At 49.9% G+C, this 16,811-nt stretch overlaps 2 protein-coding genes and 1 long non-coding RNA gene across 4 annotated transcripts; 1 reads left to right on the top strand and 2 right to left on the bottom strand.

The window, feature by feature from the left end:
- Positions 1-353: 353 nt before the first annotated feature.
- Positions 354-2,492, bottom strand: Inhbe (inhibin subunit beta E). The gene is made up of 2 exons (XM_005079754.4): positions 1,952-2,492; positions 354-1,709 (listed from the first exon to the last, which is right to left on the bottom strand). The coding sequence occupies exons 1-2, from the start codon at positions 2,247-2,249 to the stop codon at positions 955-957; spliced, it is 1,053 nt and encodes a 350-aa protein (XP_005079811.2). The 5' UTR covers positions 2,250-2,492; the 3' UTR covers positions 354-954.
- Positions 1,542-5,805, top strand: LOC121143259. Of its 2 annotated transcripts, XR_005880451.1 has the most exons (4): positions 1,542-1,675; positions 4,258-4,355; positions 4,857-4,962; positions 5,054-5,805. It is a non-coding gene; the product is annotated as an uncharacterized LOC121143259 (long non-coding RNA). The 2 variants fall into 2 exon arrangements; XR_005880450.1 differs by having other exon boundaries at positions 4,857-5,805.
- Positions 5,806-7,442: 1,637 nt separating this feature from the next.
- On the bottom strand, positions 7,443-14,478 carry Inhbc (inhibin subunit beta C). The gene is made up of 2 exons (XM_005079753.4): positions 13,549-14,478; positions 7,443-9,168 (listed from the first exon to the last, which is right to left on the bottom strand). Exons 1-2 carry the CDS (start codon positions 13,862-13,864, stop codon positions 8,426-8,428), a joined length of 1,059 nt encoding a protein of 352 aa, XP_005079810.1. The 5' UTR covers positions 13,865-14,478; the 3' UTR covers positions 7,443-8,425.
- Positions 14,479-16,811: the final 2,333 nt, after the last annotated feature.

Genomic DNA, 16,811 nt, shown 5'->3' with positions numbered 1-16,811 from the left:
CTCCTAATCTCTCAGCAGTGATATAATCAGCTGTATCATCTAGCATGCTCTGGAAAACTCCACTGTGTGCATTTGTTTGCTTTGAGGCAGGATCTCAGTAGCTCAAGCCAGCCTAGAATTCACGGTCTTGAATTCTGGTGATCTTGAACTCATGATGATCCTCCTGCCTCAGTCTCATGAATGCTTTAATTATAAGTGCAAACCACCACACCCTGTCCACACTGTGCAACGCAAATGGCATCTTAGTATTATTATGAAAGTGCTTTCAAAACCTCTGAGAGAGGGCTTTGGGGACTTGCCAGAGGTCCTCAGAGCACCCTTTGTTTATGGCACTATTGCTTTTCTTTCTCGTTTTTATTAAGAAAATATAAATTATGTCTTCCATATGAGTCTTGTCCTCGAGGGGAAGCTAGGGAACTTCATGGGCCCAGCATCTCTTCTTACTAACATTCAATTCCCGTGACTCACCCCCTGCTACCTTGCTCATCTTCCTCTTGACACGGCTTCAACCAGGCAATAGACCCTGTTCTTAGCCTGCTTCTTCGCCCTCTCCCAACCTGCTGGGCCTTCTGCTTCCTACTGCATCACAAGAGGGATTTCCTTTCTGGGGAGAGACTAAGTAATTTTCCCCTGCCTCCATCTTTCCCTCCCATGACATCCCCTGCTGTCGTGGAACAGGGCTCAATGTAGGAAATGGTGCTGGCCAGACAGTCCCCTGGAGAGGAAACAGTTTACCCATCTGTCCACACTTGCAACAGCCTGAAATAGACGGGAATCTAGGGCAAGAAAATGCCCATGTGATTTCCATGGGGGTCAAACCCAGTCACACCGCCAGGTAGCCTGTTGGATGTCTGCATGGGTCGGCAAATCTCAAGCTTCCAGACACAGGAGTCTTTTGCCAGGGAACCTCCAACTTGATCCTTGAACTTCACTCAGAACCTCCAGGTCCTCTTGCTAGCTGCAGCCACAGGCCTCGACTACCATGTCTGGCACATCGGTCTTGACCACATTGCCGTCATGGTCGAGGTAGAGGAGTGAGAGAGGTCTTCGGGCAGTGGGGACACAGCAGGAAGAACCCGCAGGCCAGGGGTTGTTGGCTTTGAGCAGGCTGAAGACAGCTGAATGGAAGGAGGCAGCAATGCCAGGGCTGCCAGCCAGGTGTGGCGGGCACTGCCCGCTGCAATAATTCAGATGGTATCCTTCGGGCTGCAGGATCCAGTCCCGCCACCCCAGCTCCTGGAAGTCTACATAGTGGTCTCGCCTACAACATAAGGGGGTCTCAGGCGCACAGGTGGGGGTCCTCCTCCTGGCCCGGCCTGCTCCGGGTTCATTAGCTCGGATCTTAAGTTCCAAGAAGGGACGCAGCTGTCCCTCCGTGTCCAAGAGTCTGCGTGGCCGTGGAACGACAGTGCTGTTAGGGTCTGGGCGTCTGTAGTCCAGCTGGAGCTTCACGACTCCAGAATGCTCACTCCGCAGGCCGCTAGAGGGCAGAGTTAGGGCGTGCCAGCCCGAGGAAGTCATTCTGTGCTCGGCTAGGAAGGTGCGGGATCCCCGGCAGTTCCTGGTGCCGCAACGGAAGATCCTCAGGTAGAGCGAGCCAGGGAAGGACGGGGACACATGCAGCCAGAGGCGGGCGTGATACAGGTGGTGGGACCGAAGCGGGGACAGCTGGAAGGTGAGCATGCAGCGGTAGGTTGAAGTGGATTTGTCTGCTCGAACGATTAAAAAAAAAAAAAGCAAAGAAAAATGTGAACAGAGACAAAGCTTCCCTTTGACACTCCTGCACCCTGCCCAGCACCGTCCCTCACTCAGATCTCTGGGAAGAGCCTGTACTGTCTCACAACCATCCTTGTCCTCAGCTCCTCCTTCTCCTGCCACACCCCACTCCTCCTGCCTCTCTGGCAGGACTCCCCTCCTTCCTCCACTTGCCTGTCTCTTTCCCCTCACCCACCTACGATGGTGGCAAAGCTGATGACTTCCTCTTGGTTGCCAGGAGCCACGCTCCGGGGTTGCAGTCTCCGGAGAGCTCTGGCTAGTGCTGCCTGGGGCAGAGGGCGAGTTACTCTGGGACGGCTGGTCAGGTGCAGCCCCTCCAGGATTTGCTTCTTGGCCAGCTCCAGAACCAGAGCACGTTCTCCTTGGGGTGCCAGGGTCGGGCCCCCACAGGACGGGCATGCAGATCTTGTGCTCTGCAACCATGCCAATGCCCACAGTAGCACTGGCCAGAGCTGGACATCTGAAAGCCCCATGCTCCGAGTAGATGGCCCTGACTGAGTTGAGAGCTCCGGGTGGCAATTGAATAAGCCAAAGCGGGTGCAGCAGCAGGACAGACAGTGTCACAGCTTCTCTTGATAAAGGGCAGAGCTACTTGTCCTCCACGGCTGGGGCTCAGGATGCCTGAGAGTTCATCTGATGGGCAGCTATATTTGGCACTCACCACTCATAACTGACCACTGACCACTGAGCAGGGCCTCTTTAGAGCCAGCTGCTTGGGCTCCCTTACCTAGTGGTCAGCCAGCAGACCCAACCTCTGAGCCTTAGGATTGGCCAGCTGTGCTGCCCATCACAGCCCCTTTAGGGCGTGGAGGTCTTCCCTGGGCTCGAGTTTCACCATCTGGCTGTGGTGGCATGAGGTAGGGGTATGGGTGGGGGAGTACAATGTGGACACGCATGATGCAAGAAATAGGGAGATTTCATATGCTCAGTTCCCAAGGTCTGGGACCAGAGTAAGGACTCCATAGGAGTCAGGTGGGGATGGGCGACTCCTAACGCCTCCTGTCTTCCCAGTTTGCCCATGACTTCCGTAACAGTTTTGAGGCAGCCATGGGTACCAATGGTTAGTTCTCCGGGAATCTCCAGACAGAAGAATTCTGGCCTCCATTTCTAGGAAATAGGGTGAGAGTTTGGAAGGGGTGGTAGGAAAATTAGAGTCCTCTTTCTCAGGCCAAGGTGGCAGTGCCACGGCACATAGAAGTTACCTTTTGACCCTGCCTGTGCTGGCTGCCCAGAGTCCAACTGGGAGAGGGCCAGAGCAAGGGTGAGGACGTGCTTCTGCGATGCCTGGGGAAACCCAGAGAAGTGGGGGTAGCAGTGACACAAGCTGACAGCTCGGCAGGGCAGAGTCCATCGAGGCTGGCAGAGGGGCATGTGCTCTGCAGAGCCTGTGCCCAGTGACCACTTGTCTTCAGGGCCAACTGTAGGAGTTGGCCGGCTCTAAAGCATCCCAGGGGTGGTGCCAGGCCTCCGTCGGCGTGGTTGGAAAATGGGAAGCTTAAGGGATGTAGAGAACAGAGCAGGAAAGGCAAGGCAGCCTTAGCTCCTCATCGCCCAGCCGCCCAGCACTCTCCACTGGCTTTTGGTTTTGTGTGTGTAGTGTGTGTGCGTGTGCATGCATGCGCATGTGCGCGGAAGCTGGAGGACAGCCCTGGGTGCCACCCTCGGGAATATCACTCATCTACTTTAGTCTGGAACTCATCAGTTAGGCTAGACTGGTTGGTCACCGAATCCCAGGAAAACTGTCTTCTCTTTGTGCCTCCCCAACGCTGGGATCATGAGCTCGTGTTCCCATTTCTACCTGGAGACTGTAATGCAGGCCTTGTGCTTGCAAGGCCTAGCTTTACCTTCTGAGTCATCTCCCAGTCTCTGACTCCTTTCTCCCCTCCCCCACCACTCCCTAACCCCCCTACACACACACACACACACACACACACACACACACACACACACACACACACACACTTTCTATGTGTAGCCCTGGCTGTCCTCGAACTCATTCTGCAGACCAGGCTGCCCTCAAATCTGCTTGCCTCTGCCTCCTGAGTGTCAGTATTAAAGCCATGTGCCACTACTGCCTAGATTTTTCTTTCACGCCAGTCAGACTGGTTTTATTATTGTTGTTAATGTTTGTTTTGTTTTGTTTTTTGTCTTTTTTTTTTTTTTTTTTGGTTTTTCGAGACAGGGTTTCTCTATAGCTTTGGAGGCTGTCCTGGAACTCACTTTGTAGACCAGGCTGGCCTCGAACTCACAGAGATCCGCCTGCCTCTGCCTCCCGAGTGCTGGGATTAAAGGCGTGCGCCACCAACGCCCGACTTGTTTTTTGTCTTTTGAGATGAACTGTTTCTATGTTAGCTAGGTTGGCTAGTACTCCTAAGAGCAAGTCGATGATCCTTCTCCTGTCTCAGCCTCCTTAGTGGCAAGACTATGGTGAGTTGCTTTGTCTTGTCAGTGTTGTCTAAGTCAGACTCCCCTGTATTCTAGGCTGATTTATCACTCCCTCTGTAACCAAGGATGACCTTCAGTTCCCTGTGTCGATAAGGCTGACCTTCAGCTTCTGTTCTTAAGTACTGGGATTAAAGGTAAGAGCCGCCCACCACACCTGGCTTTTATTCCGTGCTGAGGGCTGAAACCAGGGTTTTGCACACGCTAGTCTAGTACCCTACCACTGAGCTGTGTAGCCAGCCATAAGGTGCATGCCTTTAAATGGGAGTGACCCTGTACCTCTGATTCAAGAGAGTGGTATCTGGCTAGATTTTTCTCCTCGGGCCCCAGTTTCGATAAGAAGCTGGGAGGCATTGGTGAGAAGGGTGTGAACAAAAGAGGTGTGATTTAGAGCCCCCCCACATCCCCATCTTCCTCTTCAGCTGGTGGGGCTGCCTGGAGAGTTCCAATTCTGGACCAGGGGAAAGGAAAGTTTTGAAGGCCTTGCCTCAGTACCACCGGCGTCCAGCATGTGGCAGTCCCACCACGGGACAGCAGCCTCTGGGCAGCAGCCATGACTCTCAGGGACAGGGTTGAGGCTTCTGGGGAGCCCAGGAATATGCCTCATGTTCTCCCTTACCATCCTGCTTCCCTCCCAGACAACGGGAAGGGGATGGCTCCTCGGCTCCACCACTGCCAGACAACAGAGGAAGTCCTGCACACTGCATCCCGGCCACCTTTGACACATGGCAATGGAGCCCGATGGTAGAGGCCTAGAAATCCAGGGTGCCATGGAGTGGAGAGGGGGGGGAGAAAGGATTAGGAGATGGTTCTGTCTGTCTGCATCTCTCCCCAGGCCTGGAAACACGCTGAAGACTTTTGGCCACTGCTTTCTGTAACTCTTGGTTCCTCTGTTGGTCACTGCAGGTGAGTGACAGCCTGATAGTCCCTGGGGGATCTGGATCATGAGACTGTAAGTGCCCACTTCTGGCGGTGCCTAGGAGGCCTTACTTGTTTGCGCCAGGAATTGGGCTCAGGGGACGTAGCAAAAAAATGGCTGTAGGAGGCACTGGTGCCACCTTTCCAACACCCTCCTGTCAGGCGCCCATGATTTCCCGTTTTTTCCCACCCCTTTGCTGTTGTGCCTGGCCTGGTCCTACCTCCCCACTGACACTTACATCAGAGCTTAGCTATAAATACGCTCTTAGCATCTTAGTCACTTTCCCAAGAAGTGCTTCCAGGTTATAAATACCCCGGCATCTGCCACACTGCCCGCCCGCCCGCCTTGCCACCAAGCTGGCTGGGGGCTGGGGGTAGCGACAGGCTTGAGAGGGGGGAAGGAAATAGAAGAGGCAGGGACACTGTTTCGCCCAAATGAGAACTTCCTGAAGGAGTCAAGAGGTAGGGGCTCAGGGAGAAAATGTTTAGGCGATGACAGGTTCCTCCATCCTCCCCACCCCCCTTTTTAAAACAAAAAACAGAAGCCAAAAAAAGAAAGTGAATAGCATGGAGCCCACGTTTATTTTTAAATATGCTGTTTTGTTCATCGTGATTTGCAGCATTCACTGTTTGAAAATCCTTCATTAAAATGCTGGCTTTCTCCATTGATGAATTGTTTGCCTTCACCTTAAAATTTTCCCATCCAGGAGAGTGCCTCACTGTACCAAGCTTACCCTGGCCTTGGGCCTGGGCACTGTCACCATGAGGGAGAAAATGGGGCTGAGACAGGGATGAGAGTGGGACACACGGGAAAGAGGGAGAGGAGACACCCTGAAACCTCTGTAGTCTCCCAGATAGAAACACCCTGAAACCGCTGTAGTCTCCCAGATAGAACGACTCCCACAGGCTGCTCGGGAAACCCCGCAGCTTAGGCTTGCAGCCCCCAAAAGGTCCCTTGCAGGCTTTCTCTTCTGTGTTTCCACGGCAGGGACCTCTTACCCTGGTAGGAAGGGATTATATGCTGAGCAAACACAGACATCACATTACTCAAAGGACACATGGGTTTTGCGCAAACCTGGCCTTGGGCTGCAGACGATATCGACCCCATGGTTCAGGGCTGTCCAGCCAAAGGGAGGGGACAGTGAGGAAAGAAGGACAAAGGTTGAAAGAGGACCAGATCTCAGCAAACGCTGCCCTCTCTGTCCTACGCCCTCTTCTTGCCCCACTTACGCTTCTGGGTGGGATTCATGTTTGAAGCTCTAGGAGTGGGTGAAAGGGAGGGGAACCAAAGTTCAACAACCAGCTCTGAGCATGCTCTGCCTCCCGCCCTGCGTGGCCAGGGCTGGCTTACCTGGTAATTGAATGCTGATCTGTCTCAGCTCTTGGAGTAAGAGTGAGATGAGATTCAGGCAACAGCTAGTTCATTATTAGCTGTGATACCGTTGGAAGATAGTTCTGGAAGGACGGAGGAAGATTAAGGAAGAGGAGGCAGCCTGGAGGAGGATGAGGCATGAAATGTCAGATGTATGGAACAACGAAGCTGGAGGGGATCATGTGAAGAGAAGGATCCCATTGTCTTGGGTGTCGGGAATGTCCCAGTAGGAGACAGGACATTTTGAGCTGCCTCAAGAGGACTTAGTGAAGGAGCCACAGGGTCATAGGTAGGGAGAAGAGACCCAACAAAAATAATGTTCAAGGCTGGACATGGTGGTGAAGGAGCTCTGTGATTTCTAGGCAAGCCTGCGCTACATAGCGAATCGGGGAAAAAAAAGGTGGGGGATCTTCAAACATAGGGGACCAGAAAAAGGGCAAGCCATCTGGGTTTTTTTATGCTGAAATAATGATATTGGAACCCCAAAACCTGGAGCCATGTGATATAGCACAACCACGGATACACAGAGTCACAATCTGCAAACAAGTGGGGAGTGGGAATAGGAAAATTTTTTTTGCTCCTTCCTTTCCTTTGTAACAAGGTGTGGTGATATATTATTTATGATCTAATAAAGACACTGAAGATCAGAATGCAAAGCCAGCCATAGCCATAGAAGCTGGGAAGTGATAGCACTTGGCACACACTCTTTTTTTTTTCGAGACAGGTTTCTCTGTATTGTTTTAGAGACTGTCTTGGAACTCACTCTGTAGATCGGGCTGGCCTCAAAGTCACAGAGATCCGCCTGCCTCTGCCTCCCAAGTGCTGGGATTCCCAGGACTCAGGAGACAGAGGTTGATGGATCTCTGTGAGTCCAAGACCAACCACCCTGGGCTACATGAGAGTGAATCAGTCTAAAAGAGAAACAGAGCTCACGCCTTTAATCCCAGCACTGGAGAGGTAGATAAGGAAGAAGCAAAGGGTCTCATGTGAGATTCAGTTCTAGGAGATTCAGTCTCCAGCCATGCTAAGGATTTGTGGAGCTAGGATCACCCCACTCCCAAAATCTGAGGTAGAGGTAAGAGCTAGTTGGCTGGCCACTTTGCTTCTCTGATCTTCAGCTTGAACCCCAATATCTGTCTCTGGGTTTTTATTATTCATGATACAACAAGGTCTTAACAGTGTAGCCCAGGCTAGCCTAAGAACTAGCTGACCTCAACCTGTAGGAAGCACCTTAAGTGTTGGGATTATAGGTGTGAGACCTTGTGCATGATGTAGTTTTCTGACCTTGTAACTCCCCAGCCTCTAGTCTCTAACCCGAGTCTCCCTTTGGTCAAATTCAGCTGGAAGCTAGAAGATAGGAGAGCTCGGATGATGTGGCCCTGGGGCAACAGCCTTCACAGGCAGAGGAAGACAGAACACTGGAGGCTACACAAACAGTATTAGTAGAGCGTTTGGGCAAGGGTCTCACTTTGGAAAACAGCCATCTGGTCAACCCAAGGAAGGGGTTCTTTGGAGCACCAGAGACTTCAAGGGAAGATGCTAGGGCATGTCATCATGGAGTGGGAGCCATTACTTGGCAGGGCAGGAAGCAGAGTAAATGACATCATTGGTTAAGGGTGAGCAAGGAGTAACTTTGCTGGGAACCAAACGATGTTGCTTGTGGTTGGCGGTGGATTAGCCCTTGGATGAAGGTTGGGAATGAGGGGTGTGATCAACCATGTCCCAAGAAAGAGGTGGTCATGGGTGTCTCTCTTTAGATGTAAGTCTCCTGGAGTCAACAGAGGGTGGTCTGCATGCTTAGAAAAGGTGGTTATGTGGACAGAGGAGGGAACATAGTCACGCCCTCCTTTTGAGGAAGGCCTTCTTTGTAAGATGCGTTTCCCTGCTCTACCTGAGGCTGCCTATATCACACATAAGCTAACTGCATCCACAGGCCTCTACCACCATGTCAGGTATGTCCGTTTTGACAATGTTGCTGTCCCTGTCATAGTAGAGCAAAGACAGAGGACGCCGAGCTGTGGGCACACAGCATGAGCCCCCTATGGTGGTGCCAGCAGCTGTGTTGGCTTTGAGTAGATTGAACACTGCGGTGTGAAAGGAGGCAGAGATGCCAGGCATGCCTGCCACATGTAGCGGGCACTGCCCAGTACAGAAGTTCATGGCATAGCCTTCAGGCTGGATGATCCAGTCATGCCAGCCAATCTCACGGAAGTCTACAAAGAACTCTTGTCGACAGCACATCCTGGACCCTCCCTGGCAGTTGATGCCTCGTCGGTGAACCCGACGCTTGTGTCCGGCTCTTACCCGGGCTGCCACAAACGGTCTGTGAGAAAACCCACCCAGGATGACTGAACGGTGGGCTGCCTGGCTTTCAGTTACCAGCTCCAGAGTCAGGTGCCCCTGGCTGCAAGCAGCCTGAGCTTCAGGCCCCAGGAGAAGCTGGTGCCAGCCACTGGCATCCACCTGCAGCGGGTACTGACTTGTCAAGGTGAGGTTGGTGTCATATTGCCTTAGCACAAGGACTCGCATATTCATGGTCTGAGTGGCATTGGAAGGGAGTTGCACAAAGAACATGAGGTGGGCCTGTTGGACCTCCAAGCCACCAGCAGTTCTGTCGGGGAAGTGGAAATCAAGACGAGTCTGGTTGACGCTGGAGAGGCCTGTGAACATAAGAAACCCTAGTCAAGTCATTGCAGCCTTCTACCTTTCTGTTCTCAGTATACCTTTTTTCCTCCCTTCTCTGAGACCATGGCTCACGTAGTCCAAACTAGACTTTCACCCTCATCTCTCACCTTCCCTACTAAGGTATCTTCTCCCTCCCTCCCTTCCTTCCTTCCTCCTCCTCCTCTTCTTTTTTGGTTTTTCAAGACAGGGTTTCTCTGTGTAGCCCTGGTTTTCGTTGAACTCACTCTGTAGACCAGGTTGGCCTCAAACTCAGAGATCCACCTGCCTCTGCCTCTTGAGTGCTGGGATTAAAGGCATGTGCCACCAAAGCCCAGCTCTTATAGATTCTGGACTTACAATGGTTTAGTCAGTGAGACATCAGCAAGCAGTTTGATAATGATTTACATACACTTAGATCTTGTGCTCTTCAGAACCAGACATTTTTTTTGGTTTTTCGAGACAGGGTTTCTCTGTATTGTTTTAGAGGCTGTCCTGGAAAACTCGCTCGGTAGACCAGGCTGGCCTCGAACTCACAGAGACCCGCCTGCCTCTGCCTCCGAGTGCTGGGATTGAAGGCATGCGCTACCAGTGCCCTGCTACGGCTCAGCAGTTAAGACCACTGGCTGCTCTTCCAGGGGACATGGGTTCAATTCTCAGCACCTACACAGCAGCTCACAACTGTCTAACTCCAGTTACCCTGCATCTGACACCTTCACACCAATGCACATAAAATAAAATTTAAATTATTTTTTAAAATATAAAAAATTTTGTTAGGGCTGAGGTGTAGTTCAAGTGGTAGAGCAGCTGCCTAGTATGTGTGATAACTGAGATTGATTGGCAGCAGCAAGACCATTTTATGTTGGTATATAATACTAACAAGTGACAGGAAAAGGAATGTGTATCAGAAGTGGGGTGCTACCACCATAACCTAAACCTAAAATTTGCAGCATTGACTTTGGGACTCAGTGGCAGGCAAAGTCTAGAAGGATAGAGAAAAGACTGTTAGCAAAGATGGAAGTGAGGAGGCTGCTGTGGAAGTTGGATGAAGAGGAGCTTGAGTTATGGGCTGTCTGTCACCTGTAGTATAACTTGGAAGCCAGAAACCATTTCTAAGTTGTGACTTCAGCTGGAGAGATTTCCTGGTAGAATGCTGAAAATGCCGATCGTCTTATTTTAGCTTCCTGTGATAAGGCATTTCAGGAGACATGAGTTGGAGGGAGGTCGGGGAGACAGAAAGCCAGGAGCAGTGGTTCACACCTGTAATTCTTGTAGAATTTGGGAGACTGAGGCAGGAGGATTGTTGTGAGTAGGAGGCCAACCTCTGGGCTACTTTGTTCTGGGGCAGCCTGGACTACAGAAGGAGGCCCTGGTTCAAAGAAACAAAACAACACACACACAACCCTACTCAGTTTCAAAGAAACAACAACAACACACACACACACACACACACACAAACCCTACTCAGTTTCAAAGAAACAAAACAACACACACACACACAACCCTACTCAGTTTCAAAGAAACAAAACAACAACATACACACACACACAACCCTACTCAGTTTCAAAGAAACAACAACACACACACACACAACCCTACTCAGTTTCAAAGAAACAACACACACACACACACACAACCCTACTCAGTTTCCTAGCAGAACTTAGAATACTTCTAAAAGGACTGGAAAGACTGAAAAATAAAATCATTTTTCCTTCCTTTTCTTTTGACTCTGTGGTTATTAAGGTCCTATTATTTGCCCAGTGGTGGTGGCGCACACCTTTAATCCCAGCACTTGGGAAGCAGAGGCAGACCAGTGCTACACAGAGAAACCCTGTTTCAAAAACCAAAAAAGAAAAAAGAAAGGGTCATGAGATGAAGGCCAGCAAGACCTATCAGAGAGCAGTGTTTATGGACCACTGGCTGCTCTGTGGCCCGTTCCCCCATACCCTCCTGAAGGGGAACGTCTGTGGTGTTACCCTGTCCTGGTCTTAGCCCCAGCATTGTGTTCAGTAGGTAGGGGGAAGATGTAAATTATTTATAGGACACGGGCAGTGGTGTGTTAGTAAACATTGAACAACTGGGATCCTTAAAAGCCCTGATTTGCAGTGATCAACAGTTCTCCAGAAAAATTCTTCCATGAGGTCCAATTTTAAGCTTCTAATGTGACATAACTGAACCCAGATATGTTCACCACCAGCTGTCATAGGCAGCATGTGCCAGTTTTAGGACAACACTGAAGATCCCTGAACCTTGAGAAAAGTACCTTAGCAGCCTCATGATTTAGACTCTTGATTTAGGTGATGAGATCCTAAGGTTATAACGGATGGAAATGTGACACGGGAGAATCAGGAGGGTGGTTGTCTTTTGTATGTGGGAGAGGGAAGGAAATGAATAGTTAGGGCCAGAGGATAGATTATGGTAGATTGCTATATTGGCAGCCCTCAATGAACACCTCCAGGTTTGCATGATTTTATCCTGTTCCACCCTCCAGTTTCCGGATTTAGCCGCAGTGACATGCTTTGTCCACGGGACAAAAGTAAGCAAAGTGTATGCAGAGGCTGGACAGTGGTTTACACTGCAATTGCCCTCTTGGAGCCCAGCCACCGTGTTTAAAGAGGGTTGGGCTAGAGTGATCGGAAGTTTCACGGAGAAAGATTCTTTTTCTTCTGCCCCCTCAAAATTCGTTTGTTGAAGCTGGGTCAGTAATTCCAGCATTTCAAGATGCTAAGACAAGAAGGTCAGGAGCGTTTGGACAATCTGAGCTATGTTCTAAGTTCCAAACCAGCTTGGGCTACGTAAGGAGACCCTGGCTCAAAAAAGAAAAAACAAATCGTGCTGAAATCCGGATGCCAAGGTGAGAGTATTAGGAGGTGGAGCCTTCGGGGAATTATTAGGTTATGGGGGTGGAGCCTCGGGGAGGTATTAGGTCATGGGGGTGGAGCCCCGGAGGGGGTATTCCTCTCCTGTTAGAAACTTCAGAGAGTTTCTTCTCTTTCGTTCCTGTGAAGATACAGAGAGGGGAGATCCTTGCTGGACAGGACGCTCCCTCCTACTCTTTGGCATCCTAAGCACTTTATATGTATTAACCTATTTACATCTCTAAGCTACGCTCTTATTATCCTCATTTACGGATGAGAAAACTGGCATTAACTAACCACCCAGGTCACTCAGCTGAAGTGTCTCTGCAGGGAGCCCAGGCTACATGGCTGCAGAGTTTGTGCTGGGTCTCCAGGAGGAGACTGGGTACCAGCCACCAGGGAGAGGGGTCAGGACCGGGTGGGGAGTGGCAAAACCCAGACCTAAGAGGGAACTTGCAGTGGCCTTGCGTTTTGTTTCCAAGTGCTAACATTTCCTCATCTTCTCTCTAGTGCTCTTCTCTGTGGAAGTAATTCTTTCCTCTACCCTTTATCCTTTTGTTGTTCTTTCCAAGGCAGGACTTCTCTGTGTAGCCTTGGCTGTCCTGGAACTCGCTCTGTAGACCAGGCTGGACTCAAACTCAAGAGATCTGCCTGTCTCTGCCTCCCGAGTGTTAGGATTAAAGACATGCACCATCTCACCAAGTTTACTGAATTTTTCAAAAAAATGTATTTAGTTAGTTTATTTGTGAGACAGGGTCTTGTCTATCACTGGCTGACCTTGAACTCAGAGATCTATCTCCCAGAGTGCTGGTATTAATAAAGGTGTGCGTTATCACACCTGGCCCAAGCCTGAGTTTCTTTACTCTTTCTGAGTACTGTTTGGCCTGGATCTAACGTGAGGACCTCAGGTATATAGGAGAGGTATTATAATCTTGCTGTTTTACCTCCTCACCTTTTACATCAACGGGTTACTCTTTTTTTGTTGTTGTTTTTTTTGTTTTTCGACACAGGGTTTCTCTGCTGCTCTGAAGGCTGTTCTGGAACTAGCTCTTGTAGACCAGGATGGCCTTGAACTCATAGAGACCCGCCTGCCTCTGCCTCCTGAGTGCTGGCATTAAAGGCATGCGCCACCACCTCGTGCGCCAGCCAACGAGTTACTCTTGAGGAAGAGAAGATACAAGTGATGGATCCTGGGGCCAGAGAAATCACAAATCCCCAATAACCAGCTCTTGGCTTGGGGAATGGGCAGGTTCACACTGGGAGGGTTATGGGCTCAGAGGGGGGGGGCAGAGGGGACAAAGACAAGCAGCTTCAGAAGAAGTGAAACTTAACAGCCCCCAGCTCCTACCAGGTGGATGTGACCTGTCATGGAGAACTGGGAGTGGGAACTCAGGATGCAGACGTAGACTGTGTGAGGCAGGAGCCGGATGGCTTGGGAGAGGCATTCACAGTGAAGCTGGGGAAGAGACTTTCTCTTTGCAGGGTGAGGTTTGGGGTCAGAGATGCCGGCCATGGACCTACCTGTCTCAGCAAAGCTGATGATCTCATATTCTTGTGTCGGGTCATGCTCCAGCACGGTTTCCTGTCGACGAGGCCCATGGAGGCGCTGCAGTGCGGTCTTCAGAGCCGCTCTGGACACAGGCCGACTCAGTGTGGGGCGCTGGCTGAGGTGCAGCTTGTTCAGGATGCTCTTCTTGGCCAAACTGAGAAGCAGCTCCCGCTGGCTCTCCAGGTCGAAGGCGGCTCCCCAACACGCTGGACATGGACCATCAGTTTGGAGGTTGGCCACGGTGCCTGGAGTCAGCAACAAAAAAACCAGGACCAAGGAGGAAGTCATTGCTGGAGGAAGTGCTCCTTGAAGGACACATATGGTGTTCAGGTTCTCGACATTAGTGGTCCCAGTTCTGTCCTGGCCACCAGGGACCCTGGGAGGAGTGTGCCTCTGGCTGGCATAACTCCTTTTTGCTAAAGATAGAGCAGCTAAATATCTGACCAGAAAAATGAACCCAGTACAGGTGGAACTTGGCAGAGTGTTCCAGTGTGTCTACAGTGACAGTACAGAGCGGGGGATGTGAGGAGAGACTAGGTTGTTTGGAGAGAGAGATGTCTGTTCCTTTGCTCCTTTTAGGAGATCGTTAACCAGACAAGCTGCCAGGCCTGGGGACAAAGGTTAGAGTTCTTCCTCTGCGAAGCCTGGGGGGAAAGAAAGGCTGTGAGCAGAACTTGTAAGGTGAAGTTACTTCAGGCACTGAGGCGGGCGATCAATAGAGCTCAGGCCCTCCAGAACTTCTCAAAATAAGTAAACAAATAAACAAAAGGTGACTCTTCATGTTTGTGTGTGCACGGTGGGTGTTTGGGTCAAATTCTCAGGTTTGCTTTGAACTTGCTATGAAGTAGAGGATGGTTTTGAACTCCTGTCTCCTCAAATCACAGCCATGTCTAATTAAAAGGGTGATTCTTTTTTGTCTTTAATAACTAAATAGAAATGTATCTATCTTCTATCTATCTGTCTGTCTGTCTATCTATCTATTTTGTTTTTTAAGACAGGGTTTCTTTGTGTGACAACTATGGCTGTCCTGGAACTGGCTCTGTAGACCAGGGTGACCCTGAAATCACAATGATCCTCCTGCCTCTGCCTCCCGAGTGCTAAGAGTAAAGATATGTGTCACCATGCTGGGCTAAAAGGGTGACTCTTAAAAAAAATAAAGCAGAAGTACTTCAGAGATTCATCTTCTTCCTCCTCGTTTTCTCCTTTTCCCCTTTGTCGCTCTGGAACCAGCTCTGTAGACCAGACTGCCTCTGCTTCCCAAGGGCGAGGATTAAAGGCAGGGATCACTATGCCCCAGCTCTTCTCTGCCTCTTAAAGTCCATGGCCCCCATCTTTTCCCCCTGGTGCTCTCAGCCCAATCTTCTTTGTTAGTTCTGGTAGGATTTTGCCTGTTGAGTCAAAGTTATCATCTGAAAGTTAAGGAAATGGGACAGAAATGTCCAAAAACAGATGTGTGTGCATATGCTATGTCAGAAACATAGATTGGTGTGTCAGAATCCTTAAAAAAAACAATAAATTTGCAAGCTATGTCAGTTTCATTGCCTGCAATTTACCAAGCAATCCCAGTTTCCCTTGATGGCACCCATGGCTGTTGTCGGCAGTCAACAGTTTCTTTTGCAGAGCCTTATTGAACATGGAGGCCAACAGCTGACACAGATACAAAGAATCACTGTAGGTGGTTTGATATTAATAAGCCAGCTGAAGAGCTTCTGGAGACTAGCAGAGCCTCAGGGGGTGAGCTAGAAGACACAGGATCACAGGGAAGCGAGAGGTAGGACTACGTGGAAAAGCGGATGGATGGAAGGAAATATAGACAGACAGATAGCCATGTAAGTGGGCTGCAGCAACCGATGGGAATGTACTGGCTGGCGTTCTCTGCCTATTGGTCCCTTGATGCATGTACCTGGTGGTCAGGTGACCAGCCTTTGAGGCCTCGTCACAGTGTTAGGTGGTCCTTCCTCTTATGGGTGTGGGTGTGTGGAGATTGTACTCTTCTTCCATAGTCTGGTGCACTCATTAAGTTTATGGGCCTGATCTTTCTATTTAAAACAATTTATCTAGTGTGTGCCTATGTGTGTGTCCCATGCACGTGGTGCCACTGGAATTGTGTAGAGATCTGTGAGCAACTTGCAGAAGTGTTTTTCTTTCCAACACTGCCCATTAGGCTTGGGAACAAGTACCTTTACCTGCTAAACCATCTTGTTGGCCCTTTAGTGCTTTTGTTTTGTTTTGTTTTGATTTGATTTTTTGAGACAGGGTTTCTCTGTATTGTTTTGGAGGCTGTCCTGGAACTTGCTTTGTAGACCAGGCTGGCCTCGAACTCACAGAGATCCTGCCTGCCTCTGCCTTCCGAGGGCTGGGATTAAAGGTGTGTGCCACCATGTCTGGCTTGCTTTTCAATTTTTATTTTTATGACTGTGTGTTTTGTTTACATGCATGTGTGCGGTAACTGTGGAGGCCAGAGATGGTATCAGATTCCTCTGGAGTTACAGCCAGTTGTGAGTTGCCATTTGGGTGCTGGGAACCAAACTTGGATCTTCTGAAAGAACAGCCAGTGCTTTCTGTAGACAGAATTTTCTGTCCTGCCTGGTCCCACAGCCATTTAGTTCCAAATAAACTCAAAGAGGCTTACATTAATTATAAACTGTTTGGTCTATTGCTCAAACTTATTACTAACTAGTTCTTTTTTTTTTTTTTTGGTTTTTCGAGACAGGGTTTCTCTGTATTGTTTTCGAGGCTGTCGGTCCAGCCTGGCCTCGAACTCACAGAGATCCGCCTGCCTCTGCGTCCCGAGTGCTGGGATTAAAGGCGTGCGCCACCACCGCCCGGCACTAACTAGTTCTTATGCCTTAAATTAACCCATAATTCTCATCTATGTTTAGCCACGAGCTTGGCACCTTTTCTCAGTAAGGCATTCTCATCTTGCTTCCTCAATGTCTGGCTGGTTGACTGTGTCTCTTCCCAGAATTCTCCTGGTCTGGTAGCCCCTTCTATACTTCCTGCCTGGCTATTGGCCAATCAGTGTTTTATTTTAAACCAATACAAGTGACAAATCTTTACAGTGTACAAGAGCATTATGCCACATAATTTCCCTTAATCCCAGCACTCTACAGATGGAGCTCCAGCACATCCAAGGCTGTTACACAGAGAAACTTCTGACTACAGCTTTTAACTGCTGCGCCACCTTTCCAGCCCCCTTCCAATGGTATAGTGTTTCCATGGGGATGCAGGGGCT

This window comes from Mesocricetus auratus, unplaced genomic scaffold (assembly GCF_017639785.1).
Source record: "Mesocricetus auratus isolate SY011 unplaced genomic scaffold, BCM_Maur_2.0 Super-Scaffold_100011, whole genome shotgun sequence".
Classification (NCBI taxonomy): domain Eukaryota; kingdom Metazoa; phylum Chordata; class Mammalia; order Rodentia; family Cricetidae; genus Mesocricetus; species Mesocricetus auratus.
The sequence above is the reverse complement of the archived record's forward strand: the minus strand, read 5'-3'. Positions and strand labels throughout refer to the sequence as shown.